This window comes from Acanthaster planci, linkage group LG02 (assembly GCF_054643075.1).
Source record: "Acanthaster planci isolate LZ-2023a linkage group LG02, COTS_SCS, whole genome shotgun sequence".
In the NCBI taxonomy this organism is placed as follows: Eukaryota; Metazoa; Echinodermata; class Asteroidea; order Valvatida; family Acanthasteridae; genus Acanthaster; species Acanthaster planci.
In genome coordinates, this window is record NC_141778.1 from 32527372 (window position 1) to 32548570 (window position 21199).

Below are 21199 nucleotides of genomic sequence, written 5' to 3' on the forward strand. Positions count from 1 at the left end.
AGTAAAAAGCCTGTAAAATTCCCCAAAGTCTTCAGACTAGTTAAAGGGGGCGTGGACAGGCGAGCAAAATCTTGACGTGTGTTACCAATACATGCAAAGTACGGGGGGAGGGGGAGATCAGGCCCCCCCAAACACTAATATCAGTTGCATCAGTATACAACTTTTCACATAACATCTGAAACCTGAATCATCAACAATGCCTTTTAGTTTATGCCTGATCGTGGAAGATGTGTCTCTCCTTGTCATTATTTATTGTTGATCATAGGAGTGCACTTTAATGCAGGATTTAGTTCTTCATGAGGGAAGTTCAAATAACAAAAGATATTACAACCTGTACATTTACCCATGTACAAGAAAATATGGGATTCTCAAGAAAGCAGTTGCATATTAATCAAAACTACTCTATTAAACAAATATAATTCCAGATTTTTAATACACACATACACAATTAAGCTCTCTTAAAAGAATCAAAAGGTTCAAAATACACGTACATGTATTTATATTTACACAAACCTACGGTAAGCATGAAAGTTTTCAAAATATTCATTTTTACACCAAATCCTCTTCCAAAGTCCTTACTACTTTGAGAAGCAATACAACTTTCCTTGCAATTTAAAAATTGTTCATTAAAACCAAAACAGGTCATTCAAATTAAATACAGCTACTCCAAATTAAAACATTTTATATATGTCCTGGCATTTGGGGAAACAGCAGTAAAAGTCCAAACTAATACTGCCAATATACAGCACTGGTATCTTCCTTACTTATGGTCTGCAATGGGGGGCTTAGGAACCAGATTATGCACAGGCTGTGTCCAAAGCACACTGTTTGGCTACTAGCCTTCATCAGCATTGTTCAGGTACAGACACAATTCCAGGGAGCAATCCAACCAACTATAAATGTGCATGTATCTGTCAGTTCCAGAGGTGTGCATATGCCAAATGTCTTAGATGCTTAGGGTAAGTCATTCAAGATAAAGCGAGACTTCCTTTGAATATATTAAAACAATATTACAAGAACACACCGACATCTGGTGTACATCACTCTTTTCAAGCACTTGCTTTTCAACTCTGCATCTAACTTTTGATTACAATTTGGTTAAATATATTTTACACTCAGTTGTTAAAATAGCTTTCCCACAGTATTACTTTAATTCACTCAGTAATGTTGCTCATCCTCATTTAATATTTGTTAAGATTTAGGTCAGATTCTTAGGTCACATTGCTCTGCGTGATCGGACGATTCTGCATGAAACCTCCAACTTTAACCTCCCCATTTGTCCCTATTTTGAAAAAATCTTTCACAACCGAAAATTAGAAAACGCGATTGGCTGATGGCAGAATTATTAACAAATAGTGCACAAAGATCGAGCCATTGCGCACAATGAGCGATTGCACTCAACATTTCATATGTTGCTGAACGAAAGTACACATACGACTAACACAACTAATAAACATGCAAGTAACAGTTCACAAGCAAAATTAAAATGTGAGTGCCCATTTAAAGTTTCTCTTTTTTGTGGACACTTTTGCTCCAAGCAATAATTCAATCAATGTTATCAAATAACAACAAACCAAGTATAAGAAAATAAAAATTTTGCTACATACAGAACACCTTGTCAATTTACCTTCCACCTTTGTTTAAGGGGTGCTAAGATTGTGACTAGAATTAATCCAAATTCATATTTCTCCATTTTGAATAAAAAAGTTTCTCTCCAATGATTACTTTTTTTTTTAATTCAAAATACAGAAAGAAACAACCAGTCACATAATTCCTCAAAGGGAGAAAAACGTGAAGCCTTCAAAAAATTTACATCAAATAATCCCCTCATACTCAAGAAAGAGAGTTTGCGATATTAACATGATTCAATGCAATCATTTTTTACAGTTTACAAAGATGTTTATATCACATGCAAGGTTTCACACTGAGGGAAGACAGCCCAGCAGCAACATAAATTAATTCAGAGCGTTTACAAGAGAACAAAACCATTATGACACCTTTCAAGAAGAGTGAGCTAAAGACGGTTTTGTGATATAAGCAATGGCTCTCACCAGCATGGGTTGCTTTGGGCCAAAACATTACATGAAATACTTTGTTGAATGCATCTACTGACTGTTCCCTGACGTGGTTAACTCCTTATAGAAAACTGTGAGAGAACAACTAAGTTTGAAGTACATTTGACTGGACGTAATTGTTGGTACTTGGTTTGCATTTTGTACCGATCATGCAAATCTTGGTTCAAGTGGAAAGCAAATAACTAACGAAATCATGACACCTATGAACATAAATACACATAACTTCTTCCCCACAATACCTCCTGATCAAAGCACACTCTAATGAGGATACTGCAACAGAGAAAGGTCTGGACACTTTTATTGCATGGAATCTGTCCTCGCATCATCGGTGGGTGCAATATTGTTTGTAGCATCAATTTTGGATTGGAATAGGTTTACGTTCAAGCTTCTCTGTAGCCATATATGCACACAAATGTCTATTTGCAAAGAATTAGGAAACTGCACAGTGATCTCATGCAATGAATATAGATTTCCACAAAAGCTGGATCCAAAACCAAACAGATATTTTCCCATTTTTAACATCTTGGCACTGGCATCAAAACTGCCCTCTTCAAATTCATGCACTAGGGAAAATACATGTACCAAGACAATCTTTCAGTTACATGATTTGGAAGAAATACGACAGAAACAGAACCTGATCACGAATTTCAGCAACAAATCCTGCTTTTGTCTGACCAAGAGTCAAACAAGGACATGTTACATGTATGCGTCAAATTCCACACCAAACTGTCCGCAACCCCACAGCCTTCATGACAGAGGCCACATCTTAACAGATTTTGAACTGTGAGAGAGATTCCACATTTACCTGACATATATGTACCTATGCAGGGTTTCATCTTGGATTATAATATCTGCCCGTCCTTTCTCGTGCCATATTAAAAACTGCCTGTCGACTCCCAGCAACATTTTTGAAACGGACAGCCCCTTGGTGCTGTCTGAGCCCCTATTTCCATGCGTTGTTTAATGATAGCTGAAACGGATGGGGGGGTTGAAACTTTTGAACACACCCATCCTAAATAGTTTTTGCCTGTCTCCGGGCCAGGAGGTTAAGAGAGACACTGCACCGATGAGAGGTGAATGAAAGCACAGTACGTAAACCTGCAGCACTGGTTTCAGCCAACAGTGGTAATTTTTGTCAACTGCATGCATACAAATCCACATGGGAGAAATGTGCGTATACATGTAAAAGGAACGGCCAGCAAGCCCTGACCAAGCAGCTGTTTGAACTTGAACTTTTTCACTGAATGATGAGGTTATAGTGTGCACAGAGACCACAATGGTTTCAAATCCCAACTGCAAGTACAACGTTGATTGATCTGAACAGTTCACAATCCTGCAACCATTGGAGAATTCAGGACTGTTACAGTAAAGTTCCTCTTTGTAGCCAAGGAGTATCACAAGTCCAATTTCTGTCAGGACTCCAATTTCTCACAGGCACTGTCAGCCACTTTCTCCAAGCACTCCATCACTTCAGATTTGGACAAGAGCTCCTCCACCTTCTCCGAGGAAATGTCACCCTCAACCGCTACCTGCATAGTGCCGTCGGCACTGGCTTTGACAACGGCTAAAGGTATGACCTCCCCACTGTTGCAGGTGACACGGACCACGCCCCCTCTTGTTTCAATGGAGACTACACTCAGATTGGCTGGGTTGGCTGAGACGGGGGCTACAGCTGGACATGCAGCCTTGCTATCAGCTGCTCTGGATGGGTTGCTCTTGTAAGGGGATCCTTGGCGTTCTCCCGGGGCTTTGGATTGTTTGTCACCCAAGGATGGATTTATGCTGGGTTCCTCATGGAGTACGAAACCAAAGTCATCCCCTTTACTGGTAGACGGCAAATCTGTCTGTGTGACTTCATCTTCTTTGTCTCTATCTAGATACACACAGGAACTATTCTCTGTCACGACACTGTTGTGCGTATCTTCTGACTGTACTTTTTCAATGTCTTTGGTGAGTTTCTTGAGATCAGACATATTACCCATGGGTTCATCTTCTGTTGATGACAAGACACTGATTTCGTCTTGAGGGGCAGTTTTGTTTACAACTGTTGTGGAGGCATCTCCACCTGAAGCCGATAATGACAAATGTGAGGCATCACTGCTCCTGTTGAGAGATTCTGTCAATTTAAGGGTACTCTGGTCTGCATCATTAATAGCAATTTCCACTTCACTACTGGCTTTAGTTTGAACTCTGCTGCATGAAGTATCAACACTGCCTGTTTGATTACAGTGGTTTGCTGAGTGATCAGCAGGAGTTGGACTGCCAACTTCATTTGCAGGTAGACTAGTTCCACTGGAACTCTGAACAGGAAGAACTTCTGTTGTGTTACTGGGAGGGGAGTTTGAGTCAACTTGTTTCCTATACTCCATCAGTTTCTCTTCCGGATCTGGTGAAACATTCCCCGAACTAACTTCCATCAGAAGGTCTACATCTGGCATGGGGATTGTCACCTCAGGGTCTGTTGATGGATTAGTCTTGTGGAGGTCAAAGGGCAGTGCGGTGAGGGCAACGGGGACTGGGTGCTTGGAGGGGACCCCAATGCAGTTCTCTTTGGAATTGGTGGCTGGTTTTGACTTCGGAACTACCCTCGCCACAGTGCTAGCTCCTGGGACGGTCTCTGGCAGGCCTGGATGGCGTGCCGGTGCCTGCCAACTTGACAAGGGGAGATCACTGTTCAGTGTCTGAGATAGGAGTTTATCACTGCTGACATCTGCTGTCAGCTCTTCTTTCTCACTGTTACACGGCTTGACCTTAGGTGCTTGCGACTGAAGACCCATCATCTGTTCATACTGCTCCCTCGTGATTCCTTCCTCGCAGTCTGCCCTGTCAGCATCGTCATCCGAGGTGTCCATGTCAACGGATTCAGAATCCTGAGAGGTGGTTTCACTCTGTGCCGTAGATGCCATGCCATCACTGCCATTATTCAGGTCTCCAATATAATCGGCGAAGTCACAGTCTTGTTGGCCAGTGATGGGTGAAGGGAAGTCCAAGATGTTCAAGTCTGGGGTGATTAAAGGACAACATCATAAACCAATAACTTATGACACTTTGAAAACTGCAGAGGAAAAATGTTGAAAAATATCAAGTCCCCAAAGTGCACTATTGTGTAAATTAAACCCTTGAGAAAGTAAAAGAAAGTAAACAAATCAGGTATTTTTTCAGATTTTTAGTTTAGTCAGTCAGATATTTTGTGACAAGCTTAAGCATATATTAAATGTTACAGAATATGAATGCTCCACCCTTTGGATTAAAATACAACAAAATTAAAACTGCCGATAAAAATGATTCAGCCTACGTCTTAAGAGCCATGCTGGCTCAAGACAGACTTTGCTTGATTAGTGATGGTGGGGTGTTCAGGGTTCTGCCCAGGATGGTTTTAGTGCCGGCAGGACTATCTAAGCGGAGTGCCACCATCGGTTGGCGCGGAGCGTACCAGAAAATTTTTGGAATCTAAAAGCCCCCAGATGTCCGGAAACAGCACTTTCTGGGTGTTTTCAGCTGTGTATACACAGCCTTGAATTAGGGATCTCATGTCTGAAATTTCTGAAATTTAATAAAAAAATTGAAAATTTGTAATTTTGGTCAACTAGGATGAGGTGATAATTTTAGACGGGCAATTGAATTAAAAAAAAAGAGTAGAAATAAATATTGATTTTCTGACACATCTGGCCATGTGTCATGTGCATACTGAGCGTGTGTATCTTGCCATATGGTACTCGTTTACGGAAAAGGCAAAATCATGCTGTTACTTTTGAATAAAAAAATTGCGGAGTTAATATTTTCACCGTGGGATAAACATTAATTAACGAATGCGGTGCGATCGTTGGTTTAAAAAACGATCGCAGTGATCGTTTTATGTAACATCGAGCAGAAAATACATGCACCGAATGTTGCTAACCGTGGTCGGCGCGGCGAAAAACAGTCACGGTCGATTGTCAGTTTTGCAAGTACACGTAAAATTGTTTTTCTGCCAGATTTTTAAGTGTTTAAACGAAGTGTGAATGGGGTCATTTGCAATTTTGTCTTTCTGAAAGTTAAGCAAAATTTTCTTTTCAAGTTGTGGAACTGGGTAAAATGCGGAACTAGACAAACAATGCTGTACATAATGGAGAGGGGGTTTTCCGATCTTCGCGCACTGAGAGCGTTGCATATGCAAGCCTATGTGTGGCCTTCCAACCAATGGAAAGATTCATTACGCACTATGTACACGTGCATTGCGCGTAACAAAGCCTCTTATTGGTTCATGTTAATATTTGGTCCAGATATGTTGCATATGCACGTACGTGGGTGCGCAGACGATATGCATGGCAGTGCAAAGTGAAATTTACGAAGAAATTTTACGGTTTCTTCACGATCTTCATATCTTCACGATCGATCCCTCGACCAAGATGCTATTTTATTTGGGTTCTTATCGGGAATACGTGCCGGTCGGAAAAGTTGATTTGGCAGATTGTGGCGGTCGGCAATTCTGCGTGCCGGTCGGGCCCGACCAGCGCCGACCGGCAGCGGCAGATCCCTGGGTGTTGAATAGAAGATAAACAGTCAAATACGTTTGAAGAATGGTTTGCCTCTTACACTTCAGGACTTACCAAGCAGTGAAGCCAGTTTACTCCGCTTCTGATAATTCTCCTGCTTCAATCTGGTTTCCTGCACCTCGATTTCAAATGCTTTAAATTCCAGCTGTTTAATTTCTTCAAAGGCCTGATATGAACGATGGGAAAAAAAGAACAGGTCAGGCTTTTTGAAAACAGACGTCCTCACTGTAAAACGGAAACCTGACAAACATTGTGACAATACAGCATGGCCACTTGTCAATGTAGATGGTACCATCTACATTGGTAACATCTGCAATGTAGACTGGAAGTACACGCATGCAGACAGTCACCTTCCATGCGCACTCCACTGTGTTTTAGAAGTTGACACTATTGTAGTACCTCCAAAAAGCCTTGGTAAATCCAAATCCATTCCTGACTTGTTCATCTGTTCATAAGCAATGACCTAATCTACTTTATACATATTTTTAAGACTCCAGTCTGACAGATCAGTGTTTGATAATAAGATTATGAAAATGTTACACACTCACCTTTGCAAGAAGAGAAACCTTGGATACCTTGGTGTCTTTATCATTCAGCAAGACGAACTTCAGGCCTCCAAAGAGGTCACTTTGGTCTCTGCGTCGCTGGCGCTCTTTGATCAGATGCAACACCTGGAAAAATTTGCACAAACAGTACTTTCCTATACTTGAAATATTTTCAGGCACATACAGAAATACTAAGTATAACTTGGCACCATGCCATTTAAAGTTTGATTCATGTTCGATAAAATTAAAATGGTATTCTCAACTTATAATGCACATTTGCTGTCAAAAAACCTGACATAACAGAAATATAGGGTAAAATTTTCAGCTCTTCCAATGAAGATTGATCTATTTTGGATGATGTTCTTCTTAACGCTGGGCAGTCTGTATCTGTTTGTAGTTTATATTGATAAATATATTTCAAAATGCCCAATGAAAAGTTTCTTTAAGTTGGTCCCATGTCCTCTGAAAAGGATTCATTTACTCATTCACCTTGTTGGGCTTATCCCTCTTGAAACGCTTGGGTTCATCCTCTGCCTTATCGTCTTCACCAGAGGAAACCTCGTAGTAGGACTCAATGAATTCTGGTTCTTCCAGTGCCATGACAGACTGCTGAATCACAGGCGACTTCCTCTTCCTCTTGCCGCGTCTGGAGTTGCCAGGCTGGCCGACACCAGGGGCAGCAAACCTGGCAGGTGTTGTCTTTCCAAAAGAAAACTTGTCTGGGCCTTGGCTCTGGACCATGTAAGTTCCAACATCAATCTCCTCCACTGGGTCATCACTGAGCAAGGAGGGGCGCATCTTGTGCTCCATCTTTCGGCGTGAGCTTTTTGGGGCAATGATAACATGAGTTGTTGGTGGTTGGGGGACATCCGAGGTGAGCGCAACAGGGAAAATCGGCGGACTCGGTGAGGCTGGCTTGGGTTTTAACAGATGGGGCTTGTGTTTCTTGGAAAGTAGACTGATTGGCTGCACGCCATCAAGGCTCTCAACATCGACAAACTCATCAGAGTCAATGGCGCAGTCAGGAGCCTCTGTGGGCACTTCTGGTTGGCTAGCCTCTGATGGAGGAAGCTGATGTGTCCCTTCAGGTGTACCCCCCCGAAAAATGGCATCTTGAAGCTTAAGAGGATCAGGATCTTTGGAGAAAGGCCCGTGTTGATTGTTGCTCACATGGCTCTCAGAAACTGGGACAATTGCAGGCACTTCTGTTGTGATTTGCCCGAGATTTGATTTCACAGGATTCAAACTGGTTGGGGTCCTGCTTATCTCGCTCCTCTCAGCAAATGCTTTTCCTGTGTTTTCAGTGCACCTGTAACTTGCTGTAGAAGTTGTCAATGTTACAGCTTGAGTTTGGGAGTTTGCAGTTGGAGATGTGATTGTAAGTACTGCAGAGGCTTGAGTAGCTATGTTTGGTGCCTTTTGCAGGTTGCTCAAAGAAAGTTCAGAGGAGGAACCTGCTGTGGTTATATTCTGTGAACTGACAGAGCCAATTGGGCCCAATCTTGGCATTACTGTTGTGGGTACACCAGATGCACCATTCACTGAGCTTGGAGTTGACAGACTTGGTGGCTGCTTTGCAACAGGATCTCTACTGGCAGCCGATGATGAACCTTTTAGCTGATCCTGGACAGCCTTTAGTGGCACTAGATATCCAGAGGGCTTCTTGCCATCAGACAGCAAGATGCTTCCTGGGGGAAGGCTGGTTAATAAGGGGGCACTACTTGGTTTCACTGCGGTGGTGATGGTCCCAGCCTTGGCAAAGTTCATCCCCTTGCTGACAGGATTGCTCGGCAGGAACGTGAATTTCTTGAAGTCCGTCAGTGGGGCGTTATTGCTGGGTAAACCATGCGTTCCAAGACCTGGCTTCGTGGCAGGCTGTTTGAGGCCAGGCAGCTGAAGTGGGGAAGTTATAGGTGTTTTAAGAAATGGAGTTGTACGCTCAATTGTCTTGCTAGAAGTGGCTGCCACAGTTAGTGGTGTCCCCTCCTTGAATGTACTCGTGTTTATAGATACAGCAACATTTTTTTGTTCTTCTTTGCTGAGTATCTCGACAAGAAATTTACCAACACGGATGACACCGGGGGCACCGTCACCTTTGGATGTATGCTTGGCAATGGAGCTGAGAATGTCATTTTTTGTATTTGACCAATTGCATTCTGACTGTATTTCAATCAGAAGAGGAGAACGAGCACTTGAACTTGAATTTTTTGTGTTGATGGCAGACATCGACGACCCCGGGAGAAAGACTTGTGTTTTAGTTAGCTTTGGTTTATTTGCTTCAATTCCCTTTTGCTCTGCAGTATTTGAAAATGCTGAAACTTTTAGAGCCTTGCCAGGCATGCTCACTGTTGTATTTGGGTTTGTTGGAATCACTTTTGGAAGGCTTAAAGAAATAGAATTGAGCTTCTTGTTCGTATCTGCAACTGCAGCACCAGAGGTTTCTGAAACAGACTGCTGATTTAAAAGTTTGTTTGCTTTAACAAGGTTTAATGGGACATGTGAAGACCCAGCAGTTGGGCTGGTTGTAGGTGATCCAACTGGACTTTTTATCTTTGTAACAACGGCACTTATCTTTTCCCTTACACTATTCAATGCTACCACAGTATCCTGGGACACTTCCTTTACTTGGACACCTGATGTGGAGACAGTCTTTGGGTGTTCAGTAGCAGAAGTAGAGGTACTATCAAAACTTGATTTGGTTGCAGAAGTGGGATTGTCCACTTGGTTCTGCTCAGTGGCAGCACTAATCTCAAGTTTCTTAGTCAGTTCAGAAGATACATTTTCCTTGGGCTTTTGAGAATCAGAAAAAGTGCTGCTTTCAGTAACTTTGGTCAGTTCCTTGGCTTCCTGCAGGGAAGATGACGATATGGTGGTATTTGTATGCTTTTCAGAGGATTCAGACTCTTGGTTGTTGGCTCCCTCTGCCCTACATACACTGCCATTTAGGTCGTTTTCGGTACATGTAGTACTCTTGGGGCAGGTCACAGTAAGTCCCCTTTCTTCTTCTTTCTCCGTAGCACTGACATTTGCAGGCATCTCACTTGATTTGTTCAACAGTTTATTCACCTCCTTTATACATGCGTGATGCTTTGTTACAGTTTCATGAGAAGACATTTTAAAAACACCACCGAGTTGCCCAGATTCCGAAATCTTGCACACTCTACAACTATCTTCTGTGCCACCTGGTGATACAGAATGAACATCCTGCACACTGACTGCAGTGCTACTTACTGGTGTTTTATCACAATCTGTCTGGCTTGCAGATGTGGGACTTATTACAGCTACAGGCTTCACCTTATTGTTGTGAATCTTTGGGTCACTGTTCACAGTGACTTGTACACTTGGTTCAGAGTTAAGTGCAGATACTGGGGTAGGTTTGCCTACAGCTGCTGCTTGCATGCTGAATGTTTGTTGCAAGTTGGCAACAACTGGAACTTTCTGTACCATGTACGGCAGTGTGCTGATAGGTGCATATAGGACAACTGTGCCTTTCTTACCAGAGAGTGGTACTTGAAGTGGAGCATAAAGAACACTGGGAACCACTTCCCCAGCCTTTGTTTCAGAGACAACAGCCTTACTCGATTCAGAGGTGTTTGGCGGCCGGCCCTTTTGTGACTGAGCTGTCTCCTGTTTGACCATCGGGAAAGGTGTTTTTGGAACAATTTGTAAATGGGAACTGCTAGGATCTTGCTTGGGAAGACTCTGCTGTGGTGCAGCTTCAGGTTCAGTACTGACTGCTCTTTGAACCTGCTGCTTTTCTTGGGGATTGCCCGATACCGGTTTGCTTGGAGTATCCTCAATTTTTGTTTCTTTTGGCTGGTGCTTTGGTTTCGGCTTGTACATGGTAGCCCGTGCACAAGTTCCAACACCAGATTTTGAGAGTATTCCCGGCTTTTCCCTTTCTTCAAGTGGGCTAGTGGGCTCCTCCACAAAACCGACATTACTGTTGCTGAACATCCCGACTCCATCATAGAAGAGCATGGACTTCTCCTGGAAGATAGTGGGCCTCTTCCTGTTGCGGAGAATGCGGATATTGTTGCGCTGACAAGTGCAATCAAACATGCAGTCCGCCTTCCTACAGTGCTTGGTTAAACGCTCCACTGGCAAGTTGAGGTTGATGCTCTCACAGACACACCCAAGGCGGCAGAAGTCCTTGTTGCATGTAGTCTGCTGGTCAAGTCTCACAAACTCCTGTGTGACCTTACTTTTTCCTCTTCCAGTAACTTTTCCACTTTTGGCATCAACACTTGGCTGGTGCTCTGAATCTGAAGAATGGTCGTTTGCTGTGGCATCTCTCTCGGTCTTTATTTGAATTCCTGTCCGCTGACTGATGTTTGAAGCTGCTTCTTTGGCCTTGATGAGATGAGCATTTTGGCCAGGGGAATTCAGCTGCTGAACCAGCCGGCTATTCACTATCTTCAATTTGGTGGCCCAACTTGTTTGAGATTTGCTTTTATTCGGAATTTTCTTGAGAAAAGCAGTGCTTTCTTTCAACTTCTTTTTCACACTCTCCAGTCTCTCCTCCAAGAAGCGTTTCTTCTCTTCCAGATATGCATCTTTGCGTCTGGATTTCGGTGAGATATTCACTTTATTGATTTGTACATCTCGGTGGTCGGGTTTCACTGTTTGGTCCTGCACTGGAAGTTCTGTATCTCCTGCTTTAATAGAATCTGATGAAAGTGCCTTGACACTGGAACTGAGAGATTCTTTTTCCACAGGGGAGGATTGTGGGTCTGAAAGTTTGAACACAGCAGAGGTATGTTTCAAGTTGTTGGCAAGCTTCTGAGCTGTTTCTGCCACTGTTGGCACTTTGCATTTGTTTTTAGCCATCTGCCTCTCTTTAAGGGCCGTGTCTAAGGTCTTAATGTAGCTGGACTGCTTGGAAGGCATCTTAAAGGTGACTGAGGAAGCCTTGCTTTGGAGAAGAGGATGGCTCGGGCTAGTCACAGTTGACGACTGCTTTTCCAAATCCAGCAAGTACTTGTCCAGAGCATCACTGACAAAGGCAGACTTGGAAGACAAGACTTCCTTCTCAAAGGGCTTGAAAGGAATACTCTCTTCAGGAGGCATTTTCTGAACTGTCTTTTCTGTAGCTGATTCTGCTTCTGCCACTGACAGTTCAGTGTGCTTGCCAGGGGGAGGCTCTGTGTTCACCTTGGACTCTTTGACCTCCTTTGAGTCCTTCCTTGGCATAGTGAACTTAATTTTCAGTCCTGTTGTTGGAGTTGCTGAACAATTCTTTATGGGGCTCATTTTACACGCAGTCCTGAAAAAAGGCTTAAGCCTTTTGGACCCAGTCAAACGATTCCTCTTGCTAGACTTACGGACACCCTTTTTATTCCTGGATTCCCAGCGAATCCCATATACTCTCAAATTAATGCTATTCACTCTATTTCCAATTAAGTCACGTCTGATGGACAAGCCCCGGCGCACAAGCCTTGGATGCAAGACTTCATTGCAGGCACTGCTTCGTAAATATTTGGTAAGTTGCTGCTCAAGCTGTTTGACCTTGTTTTGATGATTTGGAGGTCTGCTACCAGCAGGACTGCTAGCTTGGAGTTGGGAGGGCATGCAACAGGTGCCTGTACCCTGATGTGCTGACATCTCTTGAGGATGCATTTTGAGATATGATTCAAGTTCATACTGTGTGCTGAAGGATGTAAACAATACACCGTCAATTTCATCCTGCTCCCACGAGCCTCCACTCTGAATTTTCATGGGGCTCAAACGGATTTCCAATCGTTCCAGGGGAACAATTGGTTTATCCAAGTTGGTTATCTTCTCTGATACTTTTTTGTTAATATGGGCATTGCTTGTGTCCTCTACTGAAGAACTGCTTTTGCTTTCTATATTTTGTGACCGACACTTGTCAGAGGTCTTCTGCGAAATACCACTGATCTCAGAAGTTAGGACATCCTTCCTACTTGTTGATGACTTGCATTTATGAGATGATTGTAGCCTTCCTGTAGACCCTTTCTTTTGGACCTGTGTCCAATCATCATTCATCGCAGGAGCAGTGCTTATGTTGGGTTGAAGATGAGAAACTAATTGAGAATTGTAACCATGACGATGAGGGCTAGCTGCTGTGGATCTGACACGTGTGCCCACAGATTTCCGTGAGGATGATGGCTTACAGAGGTCAATCACAACATGGCTCTTTGCAACAGTTGATGCATTCTGCGTGACTGATGACTTCTTGACAGCAGGCCCATTTGTCACAACTTTTAAGGAGGAACCTCTGGCCACAGATTTTCTGCTTGTGCTTTTGGTGTGAATGGTCTTCAACAGCCTTGGATGAAATTTATCTGTTGTTTGGCAAGGCTTTGGAGACACAACTCTTGCTGTACTAATTTTATGTGATTTGGAAGACAAGGTTGAATGGGGAATGTCTACACCCATACTTTTTTTTGGTCTTGCATTCAACCTCATGCTCGTGTGTTTTTCCAGTTCTCTGCATCTATGAATTTCTTCAAGCCCATTCATTTCATCTCCAACATCATCAAATCCAGCAATATCTTCAAGCCCTGCCAGATTGCAATATCCTCCAAGTTCTCCAAGGCCACCAAATTCTCCTTCAGTTTCTTCAAGTCCGCCAAGATCGCCGATATCTCCAAGTCCTCCACAATGTTCAATATTATGAATATCTCCAAGCTTGTGAAAACCTGACTCAATTGCATCAAAAGAGCTCTCTGTACGTTCTCCTTTTTTTCCAAGGTTCCCAGAACCAGGCTTTCCTGTACTTTTCCTTTGTGTTTGCCCTGAATTCTGGAGTTTGCCTTTTCCAAGCTGCCCACGGGACGAAAGTTTCATCTTACATTTTCCACCAAGTTCTAAATTTAGAGAACTGTCAATGGAACTTTTGAGTCCACTTAAGGCACTTTTTGGAGTAAAAATCTCTTTCCTTTCCAAAATGGGAATAATTCCATCAGACTTTGAAAACTCAGAAAGAGAAATGCTGCACTGCGGTCTCTTGTTCTTTCCTCCAGCATGAGCTTTTGCTGTGGAGGTAACACTGCCTCCACTCTTGAGGTTATTCCCTTGTTGAGGGTGATCCTGTCCTGATTTGGACAGTGTAGTGATGCTTGAGGAAAGCTTCTGCTTTCTGTTACCAGAACCAGCCAAGGACATATGTGTGCGAGAAAAGGGCGGGGGTGCTGTGGGCTTCTTGAAAACAAACTCACTGCTGCTTTTTCCGGGACAGGAGAGGCTTCTGGAAGCACTGCTTGACTGATGTGGCATGAAACTCCCACGATCAACAGCTGAAGGCCTCTTATCAGACACCCTCTTGCTGGTATTGACAGGCTTGCCAAGAGCTGAAAAGATATTTCGGTCAGGCTTTGACTGAGGCTCTAAACTGGAAACGCCCTCTTTCACTTTCTGCTTCAGACAGGATTTGGGAGCTACTGTGGTTCTCGTTGACACCCAAATCACGTCGTCAGTACTTTCAGGATGCACTGGTTCAGGCTGTGTGAACTTTGTATCCCAGACAGTTCTCTCTTTTGATTTGCTAGCCGAGGAAGACGACGACTTCTCGCCTGCTGTCCTATCCTGTGCAGCAGTAGGGGAGTAACTTGATGCATCCTGCCAGTGTCGATCTTGGAAGGATGGCGTTCCAAGATGCACCTTGCCACTGTGAGTGGACTTCCTTGCATTTATCTTCAACTTTGCTGCAAACATCTTGGATTGAAAGTTAAGCTGTGAAAATTGAAAGAAATTGTGTACACTTTAAACTTTTATCTAAAACCGAAATTTTGACAACCCTTTTACTAATTCCATTTGGGTGTGACCTAGAGAATGGCACGCATGCATCCAGCATGCTATGAAACACACGCATACATAAAGCCACCTTTTTGTAGCAGTGCCTGAAAAATTCTTTGACTCAAATGCAAAGGGGGTGTCCCAAATCACTTCACATTTCTAAAAGTTGTACAGTACAAATGTTTATGGAAGAAACCCTCCGTGTTGGAAAGAGCGCCCAAGCCCATTTATTATGCCACATTTCTCACGTTTCTTAGCTCAGTTGACAAGAAATTTCTGTTTATTATTGTGCCCCCCCACCCTACAGTAAATGTGTCTTTCTAGTAAAAAAAGTCCCTGTGCAACGTCTTAAATCTGGCCCCCAGACAGTGTATTACATTGTATCAACTTTTTTTTAGCTATGTTGGACATGGTATCAGACGGTTCACTGTGGTACAGCAGGTTAGTTGGACCTACAGCACATGCAGCGATGATGGTGTAGTGCGAGGGTGTCAAATGTATTATGTACACCTGCAGACATAATGGTACAAGGGTTGGCAACTTTTAAAAATGTTTTGATTTAAATCAGTATTTTTTTCTTTAATTTTTATAAATATTGGAGACAAGTCGTCTTTTATTATCTATTCCACAGCAAGCAAATTAGCTGCATGTGTGTTAATTTCTGTTACTTATTTCTTCTGTTACAAAATTAAATCAGGATTTAAATCAAAAAATTAATTCAAGTAATTTGATTAAAATCACAACCACCTCATAAAATGTCTAAACCCTGGTGAAATGCATGCAGTAGCATCTACATGTACACGCATAGAAGAAAGTTCCGTCAGAGATACAGGTAGCAAGGGAATTTGTGTAAACCTAATAACCAATGAGTGAAAAAATGCCATCGACCACATGTACATACGTACATATTTATTTTACATGCTAGAGTTACATGTAGGTACGAAATGCTGGTATTTTACTTTGCTCTAATGTGTGCAAAAAACAGTCTCGTTTTGTTGGTGATCCAGCTCCTTTGTGATTAATAGAGTAATGACTAAGGCTTGATTAAAACTTTATTAACCACTTCCTGCTGGGTGGAATATGCATATGCGGGATGAGTTCCCAGGTGATTTTCAAGATTTTCTGTTTTCAAAATTCTTCAAAAATTCATAACTTCATTTACTGGATGCTCACACCCACACAAATGACTGTCTGGCGTCTCCTCTAATCTGACAGGCCACCTCCACTCTGCCTCCACTGACACTTTGTTATTGCAGCCAGGCCTGCCACCCAGTAAAGACAGCCCAGAATCCTGCGGTGTTACATTATTTCCTTCGTTCCCAAAATTGGCCCAGTGCTTGCTGACTTGCAGTGACGTCTTTTCAAATGCAGCTAGATTAGCATACAGCGGTACTGTATCACTCATTGGTGGAGTGCTGGTGAACTTTTGTCCCCGCTGATAATCCGCGGGTGCTGAATGCCGCAAACAGTGGTATACTGTTTCAAAACAATGACGGATTACCTCAGCTAATGCCAGCTGAAAAATGGTGGCAATTCCCAGCAGCTCGGTCTTTTGTTCCGAGTACGGTCTTTTGTTACAAGGCCCAGCTCCTTTGTCAGATTTCGGACACCCCAGCTATGCATACAAACCCAAGGTACCCGGTACCGGGAACCCTGGAGGCAAGTGGTTAAAATCATTTTGTTCTGGTTTCACTAATTTTGACCAACATTTCCAAGCTCAATAAAATACACGAGTACTTGTAGAGATGAAAGGTAGATGTCCATGTACACTGATACTTTACCATGTTGAAGTCAGAAGTGGAATGTTAAAATGACGTAAATTTAATCATGATTATAAATTCTTTTACATGAAATTCATGCACTGAATCCAAAAAGCTGATTTAAATCAAAATAAGTAGCTTGAATTGAACAAAAAGAATCTGCCGACCCAGATTAAGTGTTGCTCAAGACATCACAGGGGGATTTACAACTTAAAATCTGCAAAACCTGAAAAAAATTACCTCTTGAAAAAAAAAACAGTTTGTGTTGTTTGAAACGTTGCTTTTTCAACATAAATTTCAAAATGATTTTACATCATCAGCTTTTTAAAAATTTGATCTAAATTGGTGATTTAAATTAAAGTGATTTAAAATTGGCCAACCCTGAATGTATAATGTATCTGATTGAGAATTTCTACACGTCCGAGATGTTTGAAAATACAAATTGCTTCTGATTTCTTGTAGAAATAGCCAGAGAGACAGAATTACCTGGAAGGCACAGACTAACCTACAGGGAGACAGAATTGACTTATTGTCATTTGTGAGTTAGCCATGCCCTTCAGACAACCTTGTGGCATTTTGTACATTGAATTTTGTTTTTGATCTTGCACATCCTGCGTTCATTTTGCATCATGTAATTGGGCAACATTTCACAAATTTTAGCATGACAGGTCAATTAACAGGTCAGGGGAAACTTTTTCCCTGTTAAGCTAAACCCACTTTCAGTGGTATGCATGATTTCAAATGGGGTTGGGTGCAAACTAGTGAAAATGCCCTTCACTAATTGAATCTGTTATGGCTGGAGCCGACTATGACATGCGCACTGGCTAGCAGCTGCAACCACTTATTATAGACGCATGTGCTGCTCTGAGCCACAGCCACTTGATTCAGGGACAGACACAGACACTGTTGTCCAACAAAGGGCCCTCTTGGTTGAATGACGAGGACGAATCACCATGCAAGATCATAGAAAATGCCACAACACCAAATGTAAGCATTTACTGTACATGCAAAGCCCGTACCTGTCATAATTTTGATCCGACACCCAAGTTTAACGAGAGCGGCGACATCGTTGGCTGTGAAATAATGACACACCTGCATACAAAAGAGGTACATTTCATAAATGGAATAGCATTGGTTCTTGTGTTGTTCATTTAAATTCTCCAAATATAACAGATGTAAAAAGCATTCTAATTCTCTCACTGACATGAAACGTAAATGGAAAAAGTGCCATTTTAAGATATAAAATATGGCACAAAAGGAAATTTTGAGATGCTTGGTGGCAGCAAACATACCATTCTAACATGACCACTCCATTAGTCTTTCCATCATTCTGAGCATTCACACACTGGCTTCACAAAACAATGTTTTTACGTCAAAACATTTGAACTTACATGTACATGTTTCCAATATTTTCAACAGTTCTCTTTGGGTTTCGCTATTGCGGTGGTAAAAACATGCGCAATCATGCTTAATGCGTTGAAGCAATGCTGCACCGGTTTCTGCTGCGCCGTGCCATTGCATAAGAAGGCATGACCAAAAGGCAGCAACCAGTCTACATGCATGCATCCAAGCCAAAATAGCATCTTTACACTACACTGTACATGCATGCAACTCAATAGCTGCACACTGAAAAAAACTGATGTCGCAAAATTGCTGCAGGTTTCTGCATTCACAGAACTTGATCTCTTGTCTATGTATTTCAGCGTTCATGAATTTAATTTGAGGTTGTATTGCCCTGTCGCAGTATAAGGTTTTATCGCCTGCCCCTCTAGATGCATCACGCATGCTTACCACTGTTGCAATATACCGACATTGTTTGCCAGTTTCCCGTAGTGATTACCTGACTAGTGTTGTCCATATTTTAGGGTGGCTTTTAGAGATATCTCAAAATGTAAAAATGCCGAGTCACAAAATACCCATAAAAGAAAATATAGCTGCATGTACCTGTTGCATGTGCGAGAGAAAAAAGATATTTCACTTGTTCCATTAGTGCTATAAAGGGATTTGATAACGGCAATGGGTCTTCAGCATTTTCCAGAGCAGTATGCATTTATACTGACTTCAGAAAGGCCATTTGCGTACATGATTACGTCAATTCCAGACATGTAAGGATATGTGCATGTACCATGACAATGTGTTTAAAATGTACCAACAATTATCTCTGAAAGTTTCGCATTCAGTACAAGTCAAAATACTGCATAATGATTGTGTCGTCTTGTCACACCATACATGAAGAACCATACATGAAGAACCAACCAAATCAAATAAAATCAAATGACAGAAAACACATTTACAAATTTGAAACTGTGCACCTCAAGTGTTTAGACGTGATGCATTTGGAGACACTGAGGTAATGTACGAGTACTTTGTGGCACATATGTACATTTATGGTTTTGGGACACCTAATTTCAATGAGAATTTGAAATGTAGTCGGGAAATTTGTGCACAATTTTTATGCGGTTTACGAGGAAACTGCAAACAATCTCCTCAGCTGGTGTCTGGAAAAAATACATTCTATTTTGACAATCACTGTATTGGCAACATCCCAAGGAAAAACAGAGTTACTTTTGAGAAATTTGCTTAGCCAGCGTAAAATTTCCACAGATGAAACTTTTTCATTACAAGTGCAACAAATGCGCACTCTTCTTGAACAAACGGTACACATGGTTGACAGGTACATGTACAGTATACTTATAGCACAAATATTTCCTGTGAGGATTTCAACATTGACTACATGCAATGGGTTGATTATTGGTGTCAAAAGAAGTACTGTTTGTATTATCTGAAACCTATGTGACAAAAAGGCAATGGGTAATCTATAAACACTGCATACTTGCAGGTCAAATCACATGTAAAGATATCTTAATCCAAATCGTAATTAGTCACGTTCTGCAAATGTGTAACATGTTCAATACCAGTTTTATTGGTTGTATTGCAGTTAGGTTTGTTTTTTGTATTGTAATGTGTACTTTGGCAAGGTACGGTACATGTACCTTATGTACATTACGTGTACTTCATTTTACCAATTTGCATTATGTTTGCACGTTTCCTATATTGAAGCAGCACAATAAATTTACTTCACCATTTCTTACTTTAATGTTGGTTCGTACTGCAGGTAAAAGCTGAATGAGAAGCGAATTTAATAGCGCGTCTCAAAATAATGTTTGCAATATTCACTTGAGGTGAAATGTGATCAACTTTTACAAATTTGCAGCAATTTGTCACCAATTCACATTCGTGTTTGTGCCAAGTGTGAACCTTAATGATGTGGTAATTTTCAGAATTGTTGGATAAGAACACTGACATCTCTATCCTAACGGACTCTTTCAAAGGTACATGTAAACATTCTGCTTGTATTGTAATGTCAGGCCCTAGAACTAGATTTGTGTATTCCATGTTACTGCAGTAAGCAAGCAGTTTACAGCAGTTTTTATATTTTTCATTTGTGATATTTATATAGAAAACCCATGGCTAATGGCATAGGACGACTTTACAAATGTCCCCATAGCATGGTACTAATCATCGTCCCTTCAAACATATAGACATGAGCAAGGTAATGTGTATGCCTATGAGATTGTATCACAAAGCTGTCAAGCCTATCTTCTTACAAGTGCTCCAAAATTGTTCCTAAACATATAACCAAAAATATAGACCAAGGGATCTTACGGAATTGTAAATGTACATATGTACACCCCATCACTGAAACTACAGGTGTGTACGTAACCCAGGCCAGCATTGTACATGTACAGTACATGTACACCATGAACGGAGATTGACCGCATGGCATTCTACACACTGCCGAACGGCGAACACAATTACAATGCAACACTAGCACGACCAGGCTGGTTCCACCACGAGGTCGATATAACTAAACCAAAATACAACTCATACAAGCAGATCACCCACGATTCAAAGCCCTTACCACTAGTAGTAGCCTTTAAAACAGTATCTAAATTTAGGGGTCGGTTTTTGGCAGCTGCTGAGGAGTGATTTCTTGCTTACAAGCCGTAGAATATAGCACTTCGTGCAAACTTTTTCGAGCACGCTATTCAATGCATGCACTGCAAGAATGTCAAACAAACGCGAACTTTCGTCCCGAAATAACCGCCCAAAATCACTCTGTGCATTACCTGAACTATCAGTACAACTCAATCAATTGTGCAGAAACTATTATCAGACCATAATATTGGCTGCCATGACTTCCAAGGTACCACACGTGGAAGAAAATCGACTAGATTTTGAACGAAACTACTTCCAGTCATCCGCGTCCACGGCGATATATCTCTCCGCCATTTCCTATGCAACATGTAGCAATGCATTTTGGGAATGTAATGACGTTACAGCTAGCGCGAATTCCCTGCACGTGGTGAGGTCACGTGAGTTGGAAAAATACTCGCGGCGAAATTGAAATTTGCATTCCATAATCGAACAGGGCTTGGGCCTCATTTGTGGGTGACTAAAGGAATCTTTTAATGGGTTCGAAAATTATAACGTTTGAAAACGATGTGACATTCCTCATAACGTAC

At 41.9% G+C, this 21199-nt stretch overlaps 1 protein-coding gene across 3 annotated transcripts; it reads right to left on the reverse strand.

Moving 5' to 3' along the window:
* Window positions 1-201: 201 nt before the first annotated feature.
* Window positions 202-20986, reverse strand: LOC110976893 (uncharacterized). Of its 3 annotated transcripts, none has more exons than XM_022230588.2 (6): window positions 20853-20986; window positions 17693-17765; window positions 7645-14850; window positions 7159-7281; window positions 6665-6776; window positions 202-5076 (listed from the first exon to the last, which is right to left on the reverse strand). In XM_022230588.2, the coding sequence occupies exons 3-6, from the start codon at window positions 14830-14832 to the stop codon at window positions 3488-3490; spliced, it is 9012 nt and encodes a 3003-aa protein (XP_022086280.2). In that variant the 5' UTR covers window positions 14833-14850; window positions 17693-17765; window positions 20853-20986; the 3' UTR covers window positions 202-3487. The 3 variants fall into 3 exon arrangements, with proteins under 3 accessions (XP_022086280.2, XP_086987109.1, XP_022086281.2); XM_087130983.1 differs by having other exon boundaries at window positions 20804-20986; XM_022230589.2 differs by lacking the exon at window positions 20853-20986 and adding an exon at window positions 20596-20786.
* Between the last annotated feature and the right edge of the window lie 213 nt (window positions 20987-21199).

Excerpts from the sequence above, each read along its gene's own strand:
- LOC110976893 (XM_022230588.2), bottom strand. The coding sequence starts at position 14,832 with ATGTTTGCAGCAAAGTTGAAGATAAATGCAAGGAAGTCCACTCACAGT. Across the intron at positions 7,282-7,644 it reads AGAGGGATAAGCCCAACAAG|GTGTTGCATCTGATCAAAGA; the intron begins GTGAATGAGTAA and ends AAATTTTTCCAG. Across the intron at positions 6,777-7,158 it reads AGGTTTCTCTTCTTGCAAAG|GCCTTTGAAGAAATTAAACA; the intron begins GTGAGTGTGTAA and ends CGTTCATATCAG.